General features: G+C 37.7%; 1 protein-coding gene across 4 annotated transcripts in view; it reads left to right on the forward strand.

Moving 5' to 3' along the window:
• Window positions 1-23883, forward strand: part of TMTC2 (transmembrane O-mannosyltransferase targeting cadherins 2) — a 389135-nt gene that overhangs the window by 111804 nt on the left and 253448 nt on the right. For 2 of the 4 annotated variants that reach the window (XM_049094600.1, XM_049094601.1), the window contains exon 1: window positions 15721-15989. The exons of the other annotated variants lie outside the window; for them this stretch is intronic. In XM_049094600.1, coding sequence (XP_048950557.1) covers window positions 15763-15989 — 227 coding nt within the window. In that variant the 5' untranslated portion in view covers window positions 15721-15762. Of the gene's footprint in view, window positions 1-15720; window positions 15990-23883 lie in introns of those variants that run through there. 4 annotated transcript variants of the gene reach the window in all.

Consider the following 23883-nt stretch of genomic DNA (forward strand, 5'->3'; position numbering starts at 1 on the left):
CCAGATCATGGCGTGCAATGTCTATTGTCTTAACCATTCTCAAGACAGGAACAAGGTAGGAGTTTAAGGGAAAGATTTTGCTTCTCAGCATGAATAGCAAAGGCTTCTTTGAGGAAATGGGCTTTTGAGGGGGATGTTTCTAGCAGAGAAACTATCACTAGGTAGGGGTATGAGGGTGGATGAGTAAAAGTGTTAATGGGGAATCCTGCTTGTGCACTTTGGCTACATTGTGACTTGCACGTGGGCATGCTAAAATATGAGGGAAAGTGACTAGAGACAGATTGTTAAATACTCTCTGTGTCATGCCAAAATGAGGGTGTTTTGTTGGTAAGTAAGAGGAAATCATGAATGTTTTTTGAGCAAGGATATTCCATGGTCATATCATCCCTTAAAAATACAATCTTGTAGCATGTAGGGAGGATTACCAAGGAAGCATACAGATAACAATCGGGTGGAGAACAAATTTAGGGGCTATTAAAGTAATCAAATTTAGAGATAAGGGGAGCCAGATTTACCAGTTACTAGTGGTTGGAACATAAAGAACAGGTATGAAAGACAGGACGTAGCTTGAATTGTTTGAATTTGAAACCAAATGAATATTGGAAAAAGCAAGAAGTAGTAACTGAACGTGTAGATGCTCTTGACAGGAACAATCAGATCTGGTTGAGGATTTTTTTCTTTTTAGAAGGTGAGGAGCAGTTGACCTTTAGAAATGTTGTGTTTGATGTACTGCTGTGAAATCCAGATGGAACTATCTAGTAGGCAACTTGAGAATCAGTGATGTGGAAGAAAAGATAAGGGGGGTAGTTGTAAACCACCTTTAGATGTAAAGGAGTAGGTGTAAAAAACATGGTGCCTGAGGGCAGGACAGGGCATTGCAGGTGCTACTTCTAAGCTTGGAGATGACCAAAGGGATTTTGTGAAAGGAGTATGTGACACGTATCAGCTTGGCTGTTTTCTTAAGGACTTTGCATGTAATTTCAACTTAAGCTCTTTGTTCATGCATTTCCTGATTTTTTAATGCTACATTCCATGAGTGGGTCAACCTCAAACACTTCATTAGTAAGACCAGATGCTAATTCCACTATCTTTGCCAAAGTTTCAGATTTTACTTTGCATTTAACAACCAAATCCTTGCCTTATTTTCATTTCTTTCATCACTTGGCTTAAATTCTTCATGGTTATTTCTTTGAACTCTTTCCTTTTGTAGTCTATAAATTCTACTGTCTCTTCTGATTGCATGTTCTTAAATGTTTCTTATCCAGTTTGCATCTTGTGGTGCACAATCCTGTGCATGCCTCACCATCAGGTAGGCTGAGTCTTTTGATTTCATTGAGGGTTCTGTAAAGCATTGCAGTTTATCTGTGTTGCAAAATGCAGCTTGCTTTATATTATTTGATCATCCTTTCTTTGGGATTTCCTGTGTGGTCTTTAGAGTCTTAAGAAATCTATGACTTTCCATGCCTCTGGCAACCCATCGAATTTGTTCTGATTAGCGGTAAGATTATTACATTTGAAAATATTTAAAATCATCCTCTTTTGAATACTACCCTTTAATTTTGCAGATTTTAAAGAAACACATAGGAATTCCCTTGGGGCATAGTCTGACCTTATATTTAACATTGGGAAGGGTAAGTGTAGCTCCCCAGACATTTAGGGTCAGGGATTGGATTCTCTATTATCCTTGCATTTTAAAGGGATCAAAACAGTTAATCCATTCTGGGAAATCTCTCCTTCAAGTTTTATTGATGTTGGCAACTGTTCTGCTGAAGATAAATATATTTTTGCTTACTCTATCCCAGGAAGAAGCGGGAATGAAAGGTTGTAGGCTAAGACATTGAATTAACCGCACAGTCAAGGTGTGACCCAGCAAATTTAAAGAGCCCAGTGTGCTTCAGATTGACATGCTGAGTCCGTCTGAAAGATAATACTGCTGGTTCCCTGGAGAGAGTAATGTGCTTCATTAACTTCCATTATACAGATGATTCTTTATAGGTGCATGGGTTGAGGTTAGTGGAAGTGATTTAATTTGAGAAAATCTTTTCCTTCCTCTGCTTCTTGAAGATTCTAATAGACCTATCTTAGCTTCACACCTCTCCCCTCTATAATCAGACTTGCTCATCTTTGCCTTCCCATAACTGAGCATGATACTTTATATAGTTGATATATCTTGAATCATTGTAAAAAAGTACACGAATGGACCGAATTTGTCTAAAAGGGGATTTGTCCATTTAAAAAATGTTTGTGAAGTTGAAAGTGTTACAGTGGTAGCTATTCTTTTTCTAATTCTTCACTTTAGAAATGAATATAGAAATTTCCATTTAGAGAACATTTTACTTGCTATAAAATGTATGAACCTGAGGACATTAGGAAAACCTAAATCATTTCCAAATGACCAAACATAGCAGTAGTTGAAGTCCTTTTAGTAAAATTAAGCTTCACTGGTAAAGACTTCATTTAAAATTGAAAGGCATTCATTTGATGTACGTACGCAATGCCTCATTCTCTATTCCCATCATCCTAGAATCGCGCTACTTTAATATTCATTTATTTCCTTGAGGGTTGTAGAGGTTTTAAGGATGGCCAGGAAATCTCCAAAAAACCTCATGAAGAGACGGTACCTTGGTGATGTTTTTAGAAGGAGGTGGCTTCTGAGACCTATGCAAGTCTGTAATGAGATGGAATATAGGTTCACTAAAATAGTCTCCCATTATCTTCCTGTGTGTACCTCAAAGGACCACCAGAAATCTGGTTTTTACTTCAAATAACTTTAGGCTGAGGTTAGGATTTGTTAAAAAGGATGAAAGAAGACAATTTAGGTGGTGCAAACAAACCTTAATAGTTCAGGGACTGGATAGGAGAACTGCAAAAGAAAGCAGAAGGCAGGTAGCTTTTATAAGATAAAGAACCAAGGAAGAGAAAAATAGGAAAAATGTGATTGGCCACCGAGTCAACCTTGTTTGGGGTAAGAGGGTCCAGACTTGATTTGGCTTTGGGGAGTGGATTTACTGAGCTTCTGGTCATGTGGGGCCATTTATAGAAACACACAGGTTATCTGAAGTTTTGATTTACTGGTGTGGCACCCAAGGCAGGAGCAGTTTCCTCTTGGGTTTTGACATTTATTTCAACAGACCACAGGACTTTTTGACCTATAGTTGTTTCTCAGAAAGGGCAGGTTTGTAAATTAGGAAACTTCCAATTACCAGAAATATTTAGTAGAGATTGAAAAAGTTAGAGATTCTGATTGGAATCTTCTCTTAGGGGATCCCTGGGTGGCACAGCGGTTTAGCGCCTGCCTTTGGCCTAGGGCGCGATCCTGGAGACCCGGGATCGAATCCCACGTCGGGCTCCCGGTGTATGGAGCCTGCTTCTCCCTCTGCCTGTGTCTCTGCCTCTCTCTCTCTCTCTGTGTGACTATTATAAATAAATAAAAATTAAAAAAAAAAAAAGGAATCTTCTCTTAGGAGAAGGATCAGATGAGGTTTTCTTAGGCAAATAAAACTTTTCTTTTTAAAAACATTTTATTTATTTATTCATGAGAGACACATAGAGAGAGGCAGAGACACAGGCAGAGGGAGAAGCAGGCTCCCTGCGGGGAGCCCGATGTGGGACCTGATCCTGGAATACCAGGATCACACCCTGAGCTGAAGGCAGGCGCCCAACCATTGAGCCACGTAGGCGTCCCAAACTTACTTATTTACTTTCTTTCTTAACTTTTTTTTTTTTTTTTTTTTTAGAAAAAGATTTTATTTCTTTATTTGAGACACAGCAAGCAAGCACAAGTGGGGGTGGGAGTGGCAGAGGGAGAGGGAGAAGCAGACTCCTCGCTGAGCAGGGGTTGTGCCCTGGGGCTCTATCCCAGGACCCTGAGATAACTGACTTGAGCTGAAGGTGGAAGCTTAGCTGACTGAGCCACCGAGGCACCCGAGCTAATAAAACTTTGCTTTTGCTTATTCCAGTCCACACTCTAGAAATAGTTTAGATTGAACTGTTGAAGCAGAGATACTAGAGTGTATATGAACATGGGAATAAGTCAGAAGAACCAAGAATTGTTCTTCCTTCTATAAAAGTCTATTTCGTACATTTACCTGGTAGCTAAAATGTTCTCCTTTTTGTAAAAACATTTTGTGTTTATTTTACTATCATATAATTTTCTTCTAGGAATTGAGCCTACAGTTCGGTAGTTGCGTGTAATGCCATTTGGCCTGTGTCGCGTAATAATTCCTGAATGTGAGTCTTTGTCAATGGAACGACAGAAGGCCATTTGTGCTGTAAAAATCTATTGCCCTTGGCAAAGGACAAAAGAATCACTTTGTATGTGTGTAGTCAGTGTTTACTACTGGTGACTTGTTTGACTCGGATTCTTTACTGTTGTTCATCAGGTCATTTGTGTCTTTAGTCATTAAACTTTGTCTCATTCCTCAATGAGTGGAAGCGTAGCGAGGCCATAAAAGAAGAAATTGGCACATCAGTTACTCCATAATATGGACTTCCTACTTCCATATGAACCCACGTTGATTAGATGACCCTGATAACTGTTATCTTTTTAAACTCCGCATCAGTTGCCTTTTGTTCTCGGCAATAGACAAGATAGAAATTAGTGTCTAAAATTTTCCATTATCGCAAAGGTCAACCTGCACATCCAAGAACCACTGATGTGTGCCACCAGGTTTGAGCCTCTGCCAGTGAGAGAACATGCAGGGAGGCCAAAGGCAACTGATCCAAAATTTTAAAAGATAACAGTTACCGGGGTCATCTAATCAATTCAGTTCATTTGGGAGTAGGGCAGTCTGTATTAGGGAGTAATTCAAGTGCTAGTTTCTTCTTTTGTTCCCTTCTAAGCTCAGGCTTGGAGGCCCACATACTAGTCGTTCTTGGATGTGTACATTGACCTTTTGATAATGGAACATTTTAGGAGTCTTGTTTCTGTCCTGTCTTTGGTAGTGTTTTCTGTATTGCATCAGGCGGCATATTTTACTTACATTTACACCTTACAGGAGGAAAAGAGCTGGAGCTGTGATTTTAAGATGGGAGTAAAATCACTGATTTTTCCCTGTGTCTCATCATCCGATGCTTGTGTCCCACCTTTTCTTCATGAAAATACTTCAGCATTTCTTAGACATGGAGTCTTGACTTCTGGACCTCTGAGACCTAGGTTTCATTTTTTTTCCTTAATGCTTGTAATTGCCATAGAACTGCTGACTGGCCGTGTTTTAGATTTTAAATTAATCAATGAGAAAAATATAATTGCAAATATTTCCAGATGATGTCTACTATAAAAAAAGTAGTTTCTTTTGTCTTTGCTCGTGTTGTGGTTTTGTTTCTCTCAATATAAACTTTCCATGTAAGTCTTTGCAGGATTAAAATTGTTTCTTACTTATGGGAGGTCTAAAAAAATGATGGATGGCTTAACTTTAATGCTTCTATCTTCTCAAGCAAACACAACAAAAGTTTGCCTAACTCTTCCCATGTGCTTGGCCACATGCTGCAGACCATGACGGAACAGAAAAGTTGATTGCCAGGTTCTCCAGGTCATTGATAACAATGAGCGTGGTTGTAGGTGAAGTCTTTGTGTTTATTTCTTGGGTAAATATATCAAGAGAAAGACATCCTCTGGTTTGATTGTCAACATTTTTAGGGCTCTCAATCTCTGTAATATTCCATGTAGCAATGCCCAGTAATAGTTGTTTAACAAATACTCTGTGATATTAAATAGTGTTCTAGCATGTTGGGCCATCATTTGTATACTCCCTCACGTTCGGCCTATTAGAATTTTATGATGGAATGGGACTTTTCCTAAAAAGAGTTCTGTTTTAAACCTTGTGAACTGCAACCTAATTAATATGAACGTTTAAAAAGTGCATTATTGGTAGCTAAATATGCAGCTATAGACTGCATCTCAAATCTGAAATAGTTGTAGTGGATAAGCTTTCTTACCACTATCATGTATTTTTATTATTTTTAATTGTGCTGTGAAAAGACATTCACAGTAGGCATAAAGTTAAGATCTAACTTTTTCTAAATAATTCCTAAGAATTAGTCTAATGGGCACTCTGCAGTGTTTAAGTAGTATTTCACTTAGATTTTATATATTTTATCCTAGATGTGAGGAAAATGCTAAAATTGCAGCATTTACAACATTGCTTAGAAATGACCATCTAGCCACTGTTCGAATGCTTTCTTTTCAAGGAAGATTGCTGTTTTAGTGGGGCGTCTGACTGGCTCAATGGGTGGAGTGTGTGACTCTTGATCTCGAGGTTGTGAGTTTGAGCCCTTGGTTGGGTTGTAGAGATTAATTAAAAAATAAAATCTAAAAAAAAAAAAAATAAAAAAAAAAAATAAAATCTTTTAAAAATTAAAAAAAAACAAAACCAAAGACTACTGACTTAGGAGACCATTTTTTCCATTCTTGAACAACTCGAATAATTAGACAGTTTTTATATTTTAATCAAAAGTTAATTTTCTTATCACCTTCAACATTAATGGCTCTTTTGTTAGACCTGACATCTCATTTTCTAACCATTTAGATAACATGGTTCCTAGATACTTCATTCTTCTTGTATTCTTCTCGATATTCTCCAGTTTATCCTGGTTCCTTTGGAAGTGGGGTATTCTAAACTAGACACTGCTGATGAACTCATACTGCTAAGAAAGCTATAGATGTTTATTAACTTATGTTTGTATTAATTATTTTTGCAAACAAATTGTAATATTGATTGCTAACAACCTTGTGAATAATTGAAACACTCCTTTATTCTGCTATTAAGCCAGAGCGCTCTCATCCTTTACTGGTGCAATTGATTTGTAGAACTGAATTCTAGGTTTTTATATTCAAGTATATTAAATATTATTTTTCTCATCTGTAAAAAACATTTGGAATATTGGCACACTAAACAGGAGAGTGAATGCCTCCTTAAATTTTGTACCTTAGGTGCGTTCACCCTAGTTCTGGCCCCACTTTCTTCCTTCCTTTGCCATTTTTATTTTCCTGAAATTACAGGATTCATGGTCTCAACCTGAAAATATTGTTTTAATTAAATAAATTCATAGTAATAGTGATTATTGATAATAGCTCTCTCTTCAATATATTCTTCTAATTCTCATACAGCATTATGAGGAAGGAGTAAGCCTCATTTTATAAGTGAGGGAAATTAAGTTTAGAAAGATTAAGTAACTGTATTTGTATATTGATTTATTCAATAATACATTCTTTCAACAAGTCACTTACTGGATACCTGCTAAGTGATAGGAACTTGGGAGGTTTTTGAAAGATAGATGTTGCCTCTGCCTTGTAACTCTTACAAACTGCTATAAAATTTTCATCAAAAGTACTTTAATACAGTGGAATGTTATTCAGCACTAAAGGGAAATGTGCTGTGGGGATGCCTGGCTGGCTTAGTTGGTTGAGCATGTGACTCTTGATCTCAGGGTTGTGAGTTCAAGCCCCATGTTGATGGTAGAGATTGCTTGAAAAAACAAAAACAAAAACAAAAAAACTGTCAATCCATGAAAAGACATGAGGGAACTCTTCAATGCAGCTTACTCAGTGAAAGAAGCCAACCTGAAAAGGCTGTATACTATATGATTCTAGTAATACAACATTCTGGAGAAGGCGAACTATAGGGACAGTAAAAAGATGAGTGGTTGCTGGGGGTGAGGGGAGGGTGAGTAAGCACAGCACAAGGAAGTTCTCGGGCAGTGAAACTATTCTGTACAGTATAATGGTAGATACGTGTCATTTTACATTTGTCCAAACCCATAGAATGTCACCACTAAGAGTGAACTCTAATGTGAACTATGGATTTCGGGCGATAATGACATGTCAGTGTGGGTTCATTGATTTTAACAAATGTCCCTCTCTGGTGTGGGATGTTGATGGTGGAGGACATTGTGTGTTGGGGGCCAGTGGGTCTATGGGAATTTTGTGCTTTCTGCTCAGCTTTGCTGTGAACCTGAAACTGCTTTGAAAATAACTTCTGTTTTAGAAAGTGTACTTATATAGCCTACGTTTTCTCCCTTTTTTGGGAGGAGGGTTTCTAATAGCTTAAGAGCTTCAGGAAATACCAAGCTAAAACTCACAAGTATACCCTGGGTATACAGGCTGGTCCCTGGGTGTGCACTTTTACTATGATCCTGAGTAAAATGTTTCTGGGTGATTTTGTGGTAAACTTGATTTTCAGTGAACATCTCTTTCAAATTCCTAGCAGCAAACGGAGAATTTGACAATGTTACCAAATACAGGTGATATTTTTCTGAAGTTTTATAAAAATGCTTATGATCATCCTACTGGGGTGTAGTTTTTTTGTCGTTAGTACAGCTGAGCACGTCTCAGGATGTGGTATTGTCCGTTTTCCGTGTGGTGGCCTAGCCATGACTGAACAAATTATCCTCATAATTCTGATGGAGCTTGGGACAGCTCCACAGTCTGAAAGCAGGTGGTGGGAGAAAATGCTAGAAAAAGGCAAGAAAGAGGATGGTGAGGGCATCTACAAGGCCTTCTTTGAAAGGAAGTTAGAAGAAAGCTAGTGTATTCTGAGGATTTTTTAACTTTCACTCCAGTGTTCTTTTATGGGACCAAGATTAACCTGTGGTAATACCTCTTCTAGCGTCGTTTCTGGGAAGTGATATATTTCATAAATTAATTCTCTTATTAGCATTTTATATCCTGAAACAGTTCACTTAAGAGTTGTTGAGAAATCTTTCTAAAATGTATTTCATACTTGCTGTCATACTTTAGAAGTCTGTTGGATATATTCTTTTACATGACTCAGTACCATCATAAGGATCATTAAATGTTTTTTTGTTTTTTGTTTTGTTTTTTATCGTAACATGTAGACACATTCAGGAACTTGTTATATGTATAGGAAACTTTTTTCCTGTACAAAATGGCCACAGACTTACAGTTGTATTTTCATATTTTAAGAAAATAGCTTTAATATTTTTTCTTTCATAATTATGCTGCCAGGTGTTGGTTCTTGCTGTTCATGAGTACTGTAACAGGCTTTCCACATTTCCTGATTTGTTAAATCCAATTTTTTGTGGAATACAAAATGGAATTATTTAGCTTGTTAGTATTTCTAAGTGTGAGTGGACAATTATTTGCATAGATATTTTTCTTGGCTTCAAGAGGGATAGGTAAAAATCTACAGTTGGAGGACATACAATTATTTTAAGATCTGGATCTTTTGGTAGTTTCTGGTTGGTTCTTTTATTTCTACAGGGAAACCCCAAGTAGCCCTGTTTCTGAAGGGGGATGTATAGGTCTGTCTTTTTCTTTTTTCTTTTTTCTTATTTATGTTCTCTAGTTCTGTCTGTCTAGGGAGAGGGTAAATATTTCTTTTTCTTTCTTTCTTTCTTTTTTTTTTTTTAAGTTTTAAGATTTATTTATTTTAGAGAGTGAGCAATGCGCATGAGTGGCCGTTCGGGTGGGATGGGGCAGGGGGCTTGCTGTAGGCAGGGGAAGAGGGAAACAAGCAGACTCCCTGCTGAGCACGGAGCCCAACTTGGGGCTCAGTCCCAGGACCCTGAGATCACGACCTGAGTTGAAATCAAGAGTGATGCTTAACTGATTGAACCACCCAGGCCCCTGAGGGTAGATATTTCTTATCTTGACCTGTGTTCCAGTCTTGAATTTTTTCTTGTACTTCCTCTTATTGCTTCCAAATATTTCTCTCTTCTCTCTACCTTCCCTTACAAAAAAAAAAAAAAAAAAAAAGAGAGAGAGAGAGAATAATGTGTAAATATTAAATCCTAATGTAAGTGCTAGTTGTTATTCAGTCTCTTAGACAAGTATTGTATCTGGATCTTATCATTTATATTGCAGAGACTTGATCTTTGAAGAAAGACTGCATTATAATTTATACAACAGGCAGAGTCCATTAGCAGAATCCAGAGCCCTCTTTGTCTGATAAGATTTGGTGACCAGCCTGGGTCAGAGTGTGACCTTACTATATTAATAAAAATGAACACTATTAATTACAATTATTTGGGTCAGGATTGTTCTACGACTCGTATATCAAAGTGTGTAGCACATAGCAGGCACTCAATGCTAATGTGTTGAATGAAGAGAAGGGAAATATTAGTTAGATGTTTGGATGAAAATTGATTTATATCACATTATCAGTATGAGCAGGAAAGGAATGATGCCAGTATTTTGTAGAAGGACAAGATACAGAATGGAATAAAATACATTAATAGGGATTTTGTGTCTGTAAAAGTTCAGTAAAATTAAATGACCTGGGAAGTCACCATTCACTAGGATGTTAGAAATGAATGCCATAGATTCTGTGATTTGTGGTCATTGAAATTTGCATTTGAATTTTAAGCTTTCTCATTAAGGGAGAAGCTAGCTATCCATGAGATTACTTTCAGGAAACAATCTATTAAAATATAAGTAGTTTAGGGATCCCTGGGTGGTGCAGCGGTTTGGCGCCTGCCTTTGGCCCAGGGCGCGATCCTGGAGACCCGGGATCGAATCCCATGTCGGGCTCCCGGTGCATCGAGCCTGCTTCTCCCTCTGCCTGTGTCTCTGCCTCTCTCTCTCTCTCTGTGACTATCATAAATAAATAAAAAATAAAAAAAAATAAAAATAAAAAATAAAATATAAGTAGTTTAGATACTACTGTAAATGTTTTCTTATGATTTAGCCTCTCCTTTGACAGAAGAAGTAGGGAACTGAGAGGACAGTCTTAAATTGATTTAACGTTGACATCTGAAGTAAGCTTATTCGAAAAATTTTTGAGCTGTAGTAATAGTACTGGAAACAGAAGGTATTTATAATGGATCCACAACAGTTGGAAATGTGAGGTGAGGTGTCCTTCTTTCTTTCTTTTTTTTTTAAGATTTTATTTTTTTATTCATGAGAGACAGAGAGAAAGAGAGAGAGAGAGGCAGAGACACAGGCAGAGGGAGAAGCAGGCTTCTGTGGGGAGCCCGACGCAGGACTCGATCCCAGGACCCAGGATCACACCCTGGGCCAAAGGCAGGTGCTAAACCGCTGGGCCACCCAGGGATCCCCGGTATCCTTATTTCTTACTTTCCTGCTGTCCCTGGATGGGACGGGCCCTTGGGACTTCTATATTCAGTCAGCCAGAGGAGTGGAGAGCAGGTCAAGGTTGAACCATGAGACATGGGGTGAACAATGCTGCTATTTTTAAATTTCTAAAACATTTTATTTGTTTATTTGTGAGAGACCCAGAGAGAGAGAGAGAGAGAGAGAGAGAGAGAGGCAGAAACACAGGCAGAGGGAGAAGCAGGCTCCATGCAGGGAGCCCTATGGGGGGGTAGGGGGGTGGCCCGGGTCTCCAGGATCACGCCCTGAGCTGAAGGCAGATATTCAACCCCAGAGCCACCCAGGTGCCCCAGTGCTGCTATTTTTAAAGTGACTTCGCTTTCTCAAATCAGCAGTGTTTTCAGTTCTTCACCAGTAGTTTCTTGTGTCACTGGTGCTTTCCTTTCTGCTTTTCCTACATTTTTTAGGTAGCAGCTTCCTTTTCCAATCACTTCTCTTCCAGTTACATTATGAACACATAGATATTCAAATGATCAAATGGGATATTCTGCGGAAGACTTAACTTTAAGAAATGGGAAATTAAAAAGAAAAAAAAAAGAAATGGGAAATTGCCTATGAGGAGAAATTTTGTTTATGCTGTCTAAGGTTTTATATTTTTGTGACTTTTTCTTTTCTTAAAAGATTTTCTTTCTTTATTCATGAGAGACGCAGAGAGAGAGGCAGAGACACAGGCAGAGGGAGAAGCAGGTTCCCTCTGAGGAGCCCGATGCGGGACTCGATCCCAGGACCCTGAGCCCAAGGCAGGTGTTCAACCACTGAGCCACCCAGGCCTCCTGTGACTTTTCCTTGATATGTCTTTACAATTTGTTCATTCTGTAGGAAAAAACAAGACAAAACACAAACACCTGGTTGGTAGAGAGTAATTGAGTTTCTTGAGTATCAATAAGTGAGAGAGTGCACATAAATAATTATGACTAATTGAAATTTTTACCAGCGCTTCAATAAAACTTACTTGAGAGTGATGGTTATAGCAAATTGAGATGAGATGTCAGATGATCCTGGATTTGGATAAATGTACATATCAAGTTGATCTACAGACTTCATTTAAAAAAAAAGTGTGTAAGGGAATTCACGAATCAATTTTATTTTCTATTTCAGTGTCTTTCATGTAATGAAGGAAACTGGTAAATGAGCACATAATTCATTGTGGTCTGAGCTTTCGTGACAGTACTGTATATCCTATATTCATCCCTTCTGAAGATTTTAGATTAAAGTGATAATAATTACGGTAGAAGCATATGTTTCAGCACACTGATGTGCATTCTGTTTTCATGTATTAGAACCTTAGAATACCATGCTAATGTTACCCCAATAATGGCTGCGCTAAATATGTAATCTTCTGGGTTTTTAACTTTGTGTTACCTTTTCATCATTTTACGCCATGCCTCTGAAGCTCTTTTTTGTTCCCTGCTAAGTTTTAGAGTTTAAAGTATAATTTTAATGGTCTGCTTAAAAAAGATATTTTTAATTTTGCATCCATTTCAAATCATTTACTCACATAAAAGGGCTTGCAGAGATGGAGAGCTTCAATTATGTTCATATGTAATTATGCAGCAACATTTGCTTCAAATCATTGCACATCTTTGGTGGTAGTAGAGAGTATTTTTTAATTACTGGATATACTGATTTTTTTTTTCCCTCTGGTTGAATGTCCGTGGCCCTTCCTGATGAGCTATTTGAGATTCTGACGTGGCCGTTTAACATGAACTCTTGCTTATCGGGGATTGGAATATCTTTTTGGTGACCAAACCTGTACAATGACTTCAAACCAAATGCTTAGGGCCCTGTCCATATTTGTGAAGTATTATTGTCTGCAATTTGGCTTCCCTTGCTTTGAAAATTTCCTTATTATGATCAACGTATTTCATCTTAAATTTTATCTCTTTTAGAGCCGAAGGTTTTAGGGAGCTAATTCCCTTATTTTACTGATGCCAAAGATTGGAGTGCAGTGATGTTAAGTATTTGCATAAAGTAATTCTTAAAGTTGCTGACATTATGACTTGAATCGAGCAGTCTATGCTTTTATTATGTGGCAAAATTCTAATGTAGCTAGGTCTACTGATAAAACTAGATGATGGAAAGGAGTATTAGGAGTAAGATGTAAAATAGCAAACACATTGAAATTTAGCTAACCAAGATATCTTAATTCAGTAACCATAGTAAGCTGGTTTTGTTTGGTGTAGAGTTAAAAACTTTAAAAGCGCAATACCTAGTTCTTTTCTCTTTTATATGAGAAAGAGAGCAAGAGGAGAGTAAGTCACATGAATTAATGACTTACCCCTTGTCAAGCAGTTGAGGAAAATGGGGCTCAGAGAAATTAAACATATGGCCCCAGTTGACTCAATTAGTAAGGGACCAAGCTGGGACAAGTCTCATTCTCCCTTTGTTCTCTGCATCAGATGATACTACCTTTAAATACAAGAGGGAGATATATCTGCAACTGCTGTGAAGTTTTAAGATACGATGTAGTTTGAATAATCCAGGTTAAATTTTATCCTATTGTATTATGGGAGAATAGATCAGAGATCTAGAGTTCTATGAGAAGGTAAAGAGCTTCTCATGGAGCAGGGCCAACTAGTAACCATGTCAGTGTTTAGTATAGTGCAGAGATGAACATCTCAAATCCTTCGAATTTTGTAGGGCCTTGATAAACTCTGGGGAGAAGTGTTCTTTGTAAAATAGCAAATATTTAAACATTTATGCTGAATAATAGACTTTGCAAGATTGTGTGGAGGAAAAAAGAAATCAAGAATTTCTGGACTCCGATGTTTGCAACTTATTAGGGGTTTACTATTAACTCCATAAAATCCTTGGACCCTATTGTAGTCTAAATAACTGCTATATTGGCTAAAACACAGGGCAATGATAGGTGTTTCGACTTAAGGGGGAAAAACTAGACATTAAGATAAAACAGTCAAGAGGCTGAAATTTAGAAAGTTTGTATTTGTAGGGGCAAAAATTTGGGAGGTTACATACTATCTAACATAGTGACTCAAATACATGCAGAAATATTCTCATTTATTGAAAAGTGATAGTATTCTTAGTAATCTTCAGGAAAATGAAAATGGGAAGAATTAGACCCTGTTATAGAACCAAATTACAACAGTGTGAACACTTCTACCAAGTGTAGACTAAGAGTTGTACTATGTTGATGTTGTTTTTCTGGGTGGAATCAGTGTTGTCAATGATAGGCGCTAAGTCTTAAGTACTTTTAATTTCTGGACTGTGCTGGGGTTTTATCAACTTTCTTTGGTTTTTATTGTGTTCTAAGGAACCAGGGACATAGTTGATTCAGAAAGGTTTCAGCGTCCTCACCTAAATCTACAATGAGAACCAAATATATTTCCTCCTGATTGAGTTCCTTTCATGGTAATATGGTGGAAATCCAGAGTGCTGGAATTTGAAGGAGAATTAGAATCTGTTGTCTCGATCCCTCCTTTATACAGGAGAAAAGCTACTCAGCTTGTGAGTAGCAGATCAGGGATTATCTGCTAAGGTGTTGTTTGTATGTTTTTCGTTTTTAGAGTGGCTTTTTGTTTTCATTTAAAAGAGAATTTACACCATCCAAGTTTCTGTTTTTTTTGTGATTATTTTAAAAAATATTTTACAAGTAAAGAGATCATTGACTTTAAGAGGCATGAAAGCAATCCTAGCTTGATGGCAGAAATTAGTACTAATAATCATGCCATCAGCTCATCTTGACAAATGTCACCCCTAATTGATTCTTATTACTTTAAAAAGTTGCAGATAGACAACTTAATACTGCTTACATATAATTATTTTTGCTTTTTTTATTTAACCTATTCAACTTTAAGAAGATTACAAGAGTTCATATTTGTAAAGTTCTTAGAACAGTGCCTGGCTATATCCTTGGACCCTATCGTAGGATCCTTATCGTTAAATAAATAAGTAAATATTAAATATATAATAGATGTGATCCGTGTCCTATGCTTTCTAGTACTTTTAAGGACAGGAAACATGAGAAAAGATTTTAAATCTCAATGTTCTGATTTGCCAACTCGAGAAATGTAATTTATAAATATTAAATAGTTGATCTTTCATAATGTAGTCACCGTTAACCTTTATTCTTCCCTAATTTATTTTATTTGATTTTACTTTTTTTAATTTAAATTTTGTTAGTTAACATACAGTACAATATTGGTTTCTGGAGTAGAATTCAGTGATTCATCACTTACATACAGCACCCAGTGCTCATCACAACATGTGCCCTCCTTAATACCCATCGCCCATTTAGCCCAGCCCCCTACCTCACTGCATCAACCCTCAGTTTGTTCTCTGTCGTTAAGAGATGCTTATAGCTTGTTTCTCTCTCTCCTTTTTTTCTTCCCCCTCTTCCTATATGTTCATCTGTTTTCTTTCTTGAAATCCCCATGTGAGCGAGATCATACGGTATTTGTCTTTTTATGACTGTTTCACCTAACATAATACACCCTAACTCCATCCATGTTATTGAAAATGGCAAGATTTTATTTTATTTTTTGATGGCTGAATAATATTCCATTGTGTATCCATATCACATCTTCTTCATCCATTCATTAGTCAGTGGCCATTTCCTAATTTAGTTTAATTCAACTGATGTTGTTTGAAAATGGAATAAAAGTAAATGTCAGTGGAAATACAGACTGAACACATATCAGGACAGAATAGTTACGAAGCATTCAGATCCATGAATGATAGTAATTGTAAGAATCATTTTATTTAACGATGGTGATTATCATAATGTTATGTTCATGTTTATGTTTTTTTTTTTCAGATTTTATTTATTTACTCATGAGAGGCAGACACACAGGCAGAGGGAGAAGCAGGGTCCCCTTGAGGAGCCTGATGCGGGACTCGATCCCAGGACCCCGGGATCATGCCCTGAGCCAAAGGCAGATGCTCAAGCCGAGCCACCCAGGTGCCCCATCCATGTTCAGGTTTCTGACGGAGGACAAACCAAAATGTGTCCTGCAGGACATGTACCCTATAGAGGTGGCAAGCCTGCATTTGGATTTAAACTGTCTCCTACTTGGTGTTTGGTGTTGAGCTTTGTCTCTTCAACCAGCATTTGTGGAGTGTACCGTGTGTCAAAACCTAGGACAGTTGCTCTGCAGCATTTTTATTGTTTTGGGGAGGTTATTGGAACACCTGATACAGTTCAGGCCCTCTGCCGGGATCTGGTAGCATAATGGTAGAGAACCAAAGCATGATCCCTGCCCCGTCAGTCCTTATGGTCTGGTGGAGGAGACCCTCGTTAAGTAAATAGTTATCACGGGGTTGAGTTTTATAAAGGTAAAACAAGGCAGCCTCATTTCCTGAGAAATGTTAGAAGGTTTCTGAAGTCAGCTTTAAAGCTGAACTTTGAAGGATGAGAGGGAGTCAGCAAGGTAAAGGGGGAAAGAAGTCGAGATGGGAGGGAAAGCGTTAGGAGGTCTTTACAAAGATCCTGAGGACATTAGAGCTCCATAGAAGGGAGGCTAAAAATCGGGTATGGCTGAAGGTTTGATTTTAAGGGAGAACTGGCCTCAGATGTAGCTGGGAAGGTGAGCAGTGCCTTCTAATCCTTCCATCTATAGACGATGTTGTTAAAGGTTTTCTTTGTTGTCCCAAGAGCAATGGGATGCACTTAGGAACATTTTAAAAGAATGGAATTACAAATGAGGTTTGCAGATGTGCTGCTGCAGAAGCAACCTGGCAGCCTTTTTTTTTCTTTTCTTTTCTTTTTTTTTCTCCTTTCTCCAAGGGAAATCAGTTTGGTTTCTACATGTTAAATACAAAATTGAAAGATCTGAAACAGCGTTTTTACGAACTAAATTGCATGGTCTCAAATTGAATTCTACTACGTTTTTATAATAGTACCTTTGTGTCTCTGCTCAGCACAGTGGCCTTAAAGTGTTTATTGATCTACCCTTCCCTTGGCCAGTGTAAGTGTCTCTGCAGTGTAGGTGAGCTAGCTGGATAGTGCCCCATTGATACGCATTATATCTTGGCCCTTTAGCGTTGAGAATAGTTTATTGGTGATACACTAATTTACAAAAAGCTGGAGATGATACTAGTAGGACATTAGATAACAATTCTTTGCTGAAGAACAGTATGTCCTGGAAGCCTTTTTTCTTTACTGTGCCATTTTATTTTACCATGCCCCGATGGTCTCCCAGGAGATGTGCTTTGTGTCCTCAGTTTTAATGTTTCACTATTTAATGCATCATTGAAAGATGAATCAGTAGCTTTTAGTTTTGTGTGTTCAAAAAAAAACCATGTCATACAAAATATTGGAAGCAATCTAAATGTCTGTCAGTATCCCTGTGTGGTGGCATCTTCATTCACGGTCATACTCTGTGGTAGTTGCAAGAGGAAAGGTGTATGAATATGGATCAGTCTCAGTAAGCTGAGAGATAAAAATGTTAAGTTGCAGAATGAGGCTTAGCTTATATTTCAGCAAGTTTTAAATATACACAGGACAGTACCATATATTTCATGTGGAAAACTACTTGAGTAGTAAAAATCTAAACCCATGGGATGAAGAATCATACTAACTGGAAGATGATAGTCACATCAGAAAGGAAAGGTGAGGGATAGAATAGGGATAGGTTTAACTTTAATCATACCTTTTTTTTTAAAAAAAAAAAAAAAAAGCTTTTTAATTTTATTTATTCATGAGAGACACAGAGAAACAGGGACACAGGCAGAGGGAGAAGCAGGCTCCATGCAGGAAGCCCGATGCGGGATTAGATCCCAGGACCCCAGGACCACACCACCAAAGGCAGATGCTCAACAGCTGAGCCACCCAGGCATCCCTATACCTTTTGTTTCTAAAAGAAAAGCTCAGTTGACATAAATAATGCAAAAATTGAATATTTGTTAGAAGTTCTGAATGGTGAGTGATAATGTGTAAGGGAGGTCTCAAGCAGATAAATAAGGATATGGTCACTTGTTTTGACTTAGGGGCCAAATAATAGCTGATTAAAAGTGACTTAAACTGTAATATGGTTATTTCTTGTTTGTTTAATAAGAGTTCTGGAGTAAGGTGGTCTCAGGATTGGTTTGGTGACTTACCCATGATACTAGGGACTTGGGTCTGTCCATCCTCATTTGTGGATGGTGAGGTGGCTTTCCTTTTGGTGAGGTGGCTGTAGCTCCATAGATCTCAGACATGCTCATAGGAAGTCACCGCAGTGGGACTGGGAAGGGATGAGGCATGGTTTTCCACGATGAGAAAATACTTTCCAGAAGAGTCTCCTTCAGCAGAGCCTGAGCTAAGACCTCTCATAGTACAGGGCCTGGCAGATGGTAGGTGCCTAATAAATGTTTGTTGAGTAGATGTATTTTTAGTAAAGGGGGATGGGGTTGTCACAATTATTTGAAGAGGTTTGGATTTGTGAGTGATCTTTACCTTCAGGTGAAACTCTGTATTGGTGATGTGCTTTTACTGAAATGTTAAATGAGAAATTTTCATAGTTTTGCTTATTTTTTATGTATTACTGCTATTTTTAATGAACTGAAAGGGAGCTGAAGATGATTGGTCTCAAGCTCTTAATTCTTCCCAGATGAGGAAGCAGATGTTCACACAGGTGTAGCAGTACTGACCCCTGAATTCCAAGCCCTTGATTTCTGCTCCAGTGCTCATGCTGTATACACTCAAAGAATGTAATCAGCACTGTGAATCTCCTAAAGGATTGCACTAGGGACTTTTGGTGAGGCTGAAAGCTGTGTTAAGAAAAGTTTTTGAGACTACAGAAGTCCTATTTTTATTTTTATTTTTTATTGGAGTTCAATTTGCCAACATAGAGCATATCACCCAGTGCTCATCCCATCAAGTGCCCCCCTCAGTGCCCGTCACCCAGTCACCCCAACCCCCGCCCACCTCCCTTTCCACCACCCCTTGTTCGTCTCCCAGAGTTAGGAGTCTCTCATGTTTCCAGAAGTCCTCTTACATCCCTCACTGTTATTAGGCCAGCACTAGACTAAAATGGATATACAGGCGCAGTGTTGCCTTTGCAACCGGTAGGAAATGGATTGTATTGGATCTTGCATCTGGGAAGTACCCCACCATTATCCCTTTGAAGTGACCTGAGGGTCTGGGTGAGCTTCTGAGACTGGATGACCAGGCTAGTTTACTCCTTTTCATGGAACTAAACATGCTCATTGTCTTTATTTTCTTACACTGACCACCTGGCTGAATTCATTTGACTGTGAAGTTAAAGAGGAAAAAATATATATGAAAATATAACTTTGCAAGCAAGTGGTTATGTAGCAAAATTTCTTCTTAAACCTGCTTCATTTTCCCCCCTGTCCTTACCATGACCAAACTTGATGTACATTTTATTTGAGAAACAGTTGCTGTTTTTAATTATGTGTGCAATTCCTTTATAAGTGGAACTTGTATTACAAATTTTCAGGCTGAATAAATAATGTACTACTGTGGACCATCTGATCAGTTATTTATATCACAGTTGTTATCTTAGTAAGGGGGTTTAGGGTACCTCTCTCTGTCTTGTCCTGAGTGATCATTTGTCCTACGTCAGTACCTGGGCTATACCTTCTATGATCCCAACAAGATTTCTTTTGCAAAATGCTGGTGAAGTTTTACCAAAGTCTTACGAATTGTAAGGCTCAGTGCCCTCTTCCCACCCACTCCCCCCCCCAAAAAAAGTCTACTGAAAGGCGTAAGTCTTCACTACAAATAAATTGCATGCCAGCGGCAGCTACTAATTCAAAGCAGCTTTTGAATCTGAGCAGAAAGTTTTAAAATTCTCGGAATTATAGCTTTAACTTAATTTGTCAGCCAAAGAAATGAAACAATTTCTTTAAAAGGAGGAAAGAGGGACAGAGGACAGAAGATGTAATAGAGCAGTCTTTTCCCAAGAAAAGCAAATGTTTTAGTTCCAGATTAGCAGCCCCAGTTCCCTGCTGCTTCCACCCACCATGGAAATTGAATGTAAAGTTTGGGCTGTGGTCAAGGCCCCCTCCAAGAGATTTAGTGCTATCCAAGGACTCTCCAAGATAGCTTCAGTTGAGCACAAATTCTCTCTAATTATAGCTAGACCTGGCCGCCTTCTTTCAGTGGAGGATTTTCTCCTCTCTACGCATTTTTGTCTTCATTTCAACATGTCAATAAACTTTATGGAGTAGAACATATAATGTTGCCATATTTTCTAGAGTGTCTTTTAATGACAGAGTTGTTTATTTTTTTAAGGTAGCAAGATGGAAAATGTTTTGTTTCACCGTGGCATAATAAACCAATAAAACCAGCTGGACAAACATTTATCAACTAAAGTAGGTGCTAAAGCCAGCCTCGAATCCCTGTCTGAAGCTTGGTCATATGTTAAGAGCCTTGTTTCAAGTTATGGCAGATATATTCAAAATTACTAGTCAGGCTACAAAGCACTGTCGACTAAAAGTCAACTAAAAGCTTCTGTGTTTTAGAATTTTGGTCGTTTGGGCTCTGAGAAGACTTTGCTCTTTGTTGAAATCCTTTCTTGAGGAAGTTGTGGAAGAGAGGCAATTAGGCACATCTATTTCTTTTCCCCAAAATACCTCTTTATTCATTCAGTTTGTCTTACTCTCAAATGTATGGTAAATTGCCAAAAAAGTCTGTAAGGAAAATGGAGATTCCCAAACAAATATGCCAAATATACAGCTGTTAATCTGTAAGCTAATTGGAATATTGACAAATTCAATAATGTATTCAAGATTTTTGAGCTCAACTTTAAGAAACGTTAATTTTAACCAGCGCTCTATCTTGACACTTAAGGCTGTTCCCCATTATATGAATAATTGGTTTCCAAAACGTGAGGCAAATACAGCCAAGTAAGTAGGAGGCCTGCAAAATGTTGTTTTACCGTCCTCTCTTAAACAAAACAAACAAACACAGCAACAATACCAGAACTGTAGCAAAATACAATAATTACCTACCAGGTCTCTTAAAGGTGATTTGCAAAGCTTAGAGATTAGAGGAAAAATATCGAATTAAAAAATGTGATATACTTCTGTAAAAAAAAAAAAAAAAAAGTTAAAACAGTGTACTTAAAGTGTGGCATGCGGGCTACTTATTTTACATAGGAGCACCTGGGTGGCTCAGGCGGTAAAGTGTCCTACTCTTGATTTCAGCTCAGGTCATGGTCTTTCAGGGTCATGAGATTGAGCCCTGTGTCAGTCTCTGTGCTCAGGGCAGAGCTTGCTTGGTATCCTCTTTCTGTTTCTCCCTTTGCCTCTCCTGCTGCTTGCATGCCGAGCTCTCTTGCTCTCTTTCTGTCTCTCAATACATACATACATACATAAATCTTTAAGGGGTGTACACATAAATATTTTAATATTTATTTTAAGAGTTATTGTTGAAAACATAATTAGCATGGAAGACAGTCCATTGATGCTATTGCTAAAAACAAGGCAAAATGTAATAAGGAAAACAAAATTGAGTCAGTTTAAAGGTAGATATGAGGTAAATTAGTACAGTGAGTACGTGTGTGGCAAAAATTAGTAGTACAGTGAGTACGTGTGTGGCAAAAAAAATACTACATGACTAATATGATGTGGGAAACCCTGGATTATGAGCGTCTAGATAAAGAATCATTGAATCCATTTTTTTTTTTTTTTTTTTTTTTTTTTAAGAATCATTGAATCCTAAGATTTGGAGTGCTCTCGAAATTTACGTAGTGTAGCCTTCCTCTCCTCTTTTATCATGACCATCTATCCTATTTTTGGATTTCCAGTGATGGAGAATCACTACCCCCTGAGGTGGCATGTTCCTTCACTAGATGAATGTAATAGTTAAAGTTCTTCTGTATAACTCATCATCCAGCTGTTAGTAATTCCATGATCTCAGTCTGTCTTTATGATAAGTATAGAACAAGTCTAATCCTTCTTTCTTGTGATGCAATTTCAGTAATTTGAGGAAATTTATTATTGTTTCTCCTCTAAATCACTTTTTACTGGATAAATAAGCCGCTTTCTTTGACAGTCCTCAAAGTGACATGGCTCCGGGATCCCCATGTCATGTTGGTTGCTTGTTGGAATGCTTTCTAGTTTTAAAGTATCTTCCCAAATGGTTCCCTGAACTTGGGTGACTGGATAATTTAGTTACTTATTCTGAAAATGAATATATTAATTTAAATGAAGTGGATGGTACATTAGAATTATTTTAGAGAGCTTATCACATGAAGTAGTAAGCATCATCATTTCTATTACTACGATGGATATAGTGATAATGATATTATGTACCTTTAATACATAATGATACTGAGGATACGTTTCAAGTTTATTAGATGTTTATCCTAAACACTGCAGGTTTTCGATTATGTATTTGTTTTTATTGCAGTCTGATGCAATATATGTTTGCATTTGAATTTTTTCTTTTTCTTTCTTTTTTTTTTTTGGCTACATCATACTGACTCATTGAGTCTTACTTTCTTCTAAATTCTCCCAAGTATTTTTCCATGCATATGTTGCTGACTCACATCTTCCCATCCTGCAGTTTCTGGCTTTGGACCTAATTTTAGGTCTTAGGATCTAATCCTTATCCCTATTAAACTTAACTTTGTTTACTTCAGTTGGTCATTCCATTCTGTCAAGATCTATTTGGATATTGCACTCTGCTAATGAAAATGTTCTTCCTTGCTTAGAATGGTATCAACACTCTTTTATTTTTTTTCTCCAAATTAGGCATTTTTCTCAATCTTACTTTATTTCCCTGATTAGGAATGTGATGCATACTCACTGGAGCAGTAATTGGCCCCCTGTATGAATTCTGTGGGGGCACAAATACTTAACCAGTTTCTCACTGGTTGGACTATTGTGGGTGGTAAAGAGCTATTGCTTCCTCCTCTTTAGAGACTCCCTTCTCCCTTGACCATCCTGTGCCCTCACCTGAGATCACCTGGGCTCCCCAAGGTCCAGCTACCTAAATTTAAATGCTGAACATAGCAGCGGCCCTGTACAACCTTGCTCTGGTACTGCGATCACTACCCAGTCTGTATTACTAATATTTTGAATATCAAAATATTCAAATAATTCAATAATAAATACTAATAATAATACTAATATTATTATATTACTAATATTATCAATAATAATACTAATATTTTGAATATCAAAATATTCAATAAATTCAATAATAATATTACTGTGTTACTAATATTTTGAATATCACCTTTGGGTATAAAATAACATGCATGAAATCCAGAGCCACTAAGCTGACCACTGACCTTAATTATAAATTCTAATTCTCAAGATTGTATTTGAGGTACGGGAGAGATTTTAGAGGAAGTTTTGAGTGATGAGGGCTACATGGAGCTCTGCTATGAAAATTGTACTCTCCTTCAAATCAGGAAAAGCTTCAGGACCTTCTCTATTCCTCACATTAAGTTATTCTTCACTTAATCTTATCTATGTGGTACTCTAGTCTTTTGCATCATGTTTTCCTTTGGTAATTTAGTAGAAAATAAATGATGGTAGTTTTTATTCATTTGTATGCATGTATGAACTGTTGACCCTTACTTCTGCGTGCCTACGGACATGAGTCCTTGTGTATTTTAGTGAGGAAATGATTCTGGTAACCTTATTAATGTACTTGGTGAAGCCTAGCTAAGTGGGACGCTATGGTAGGCAGTGTAAGAGGCCCAAAGGTATTCATGTCCTAATCCTCAGCAGCTGGTGAATATGCTATCTCTGGTGGAAGACGGGACTTGGAAGATGTGGTTAAAGTTATTTTAAGGGGAGAGAGTATCCTATATTATCTGAGCGGACTTTGTGTAATCACAAGGGTTCTAATGAGGCGGGAGAGTCAGAATCAAAGAGACCATGGAGGCAGAGGT

The sequence above is a fragment of the Canis lupus genome, chromosome 15, assembly GCF_003254725.2.
Source record: "Canis lupus dingo isolate Sandy chromosome 15, ASM325472v2, whole genome shotgun sequence".
In the NCBI taxonomy this organism is placed as follows: Eukaryota; Metazoa; Chordata; class Mammalia; order Carnivora; family Canidae; genus Canis; species Canis lupus.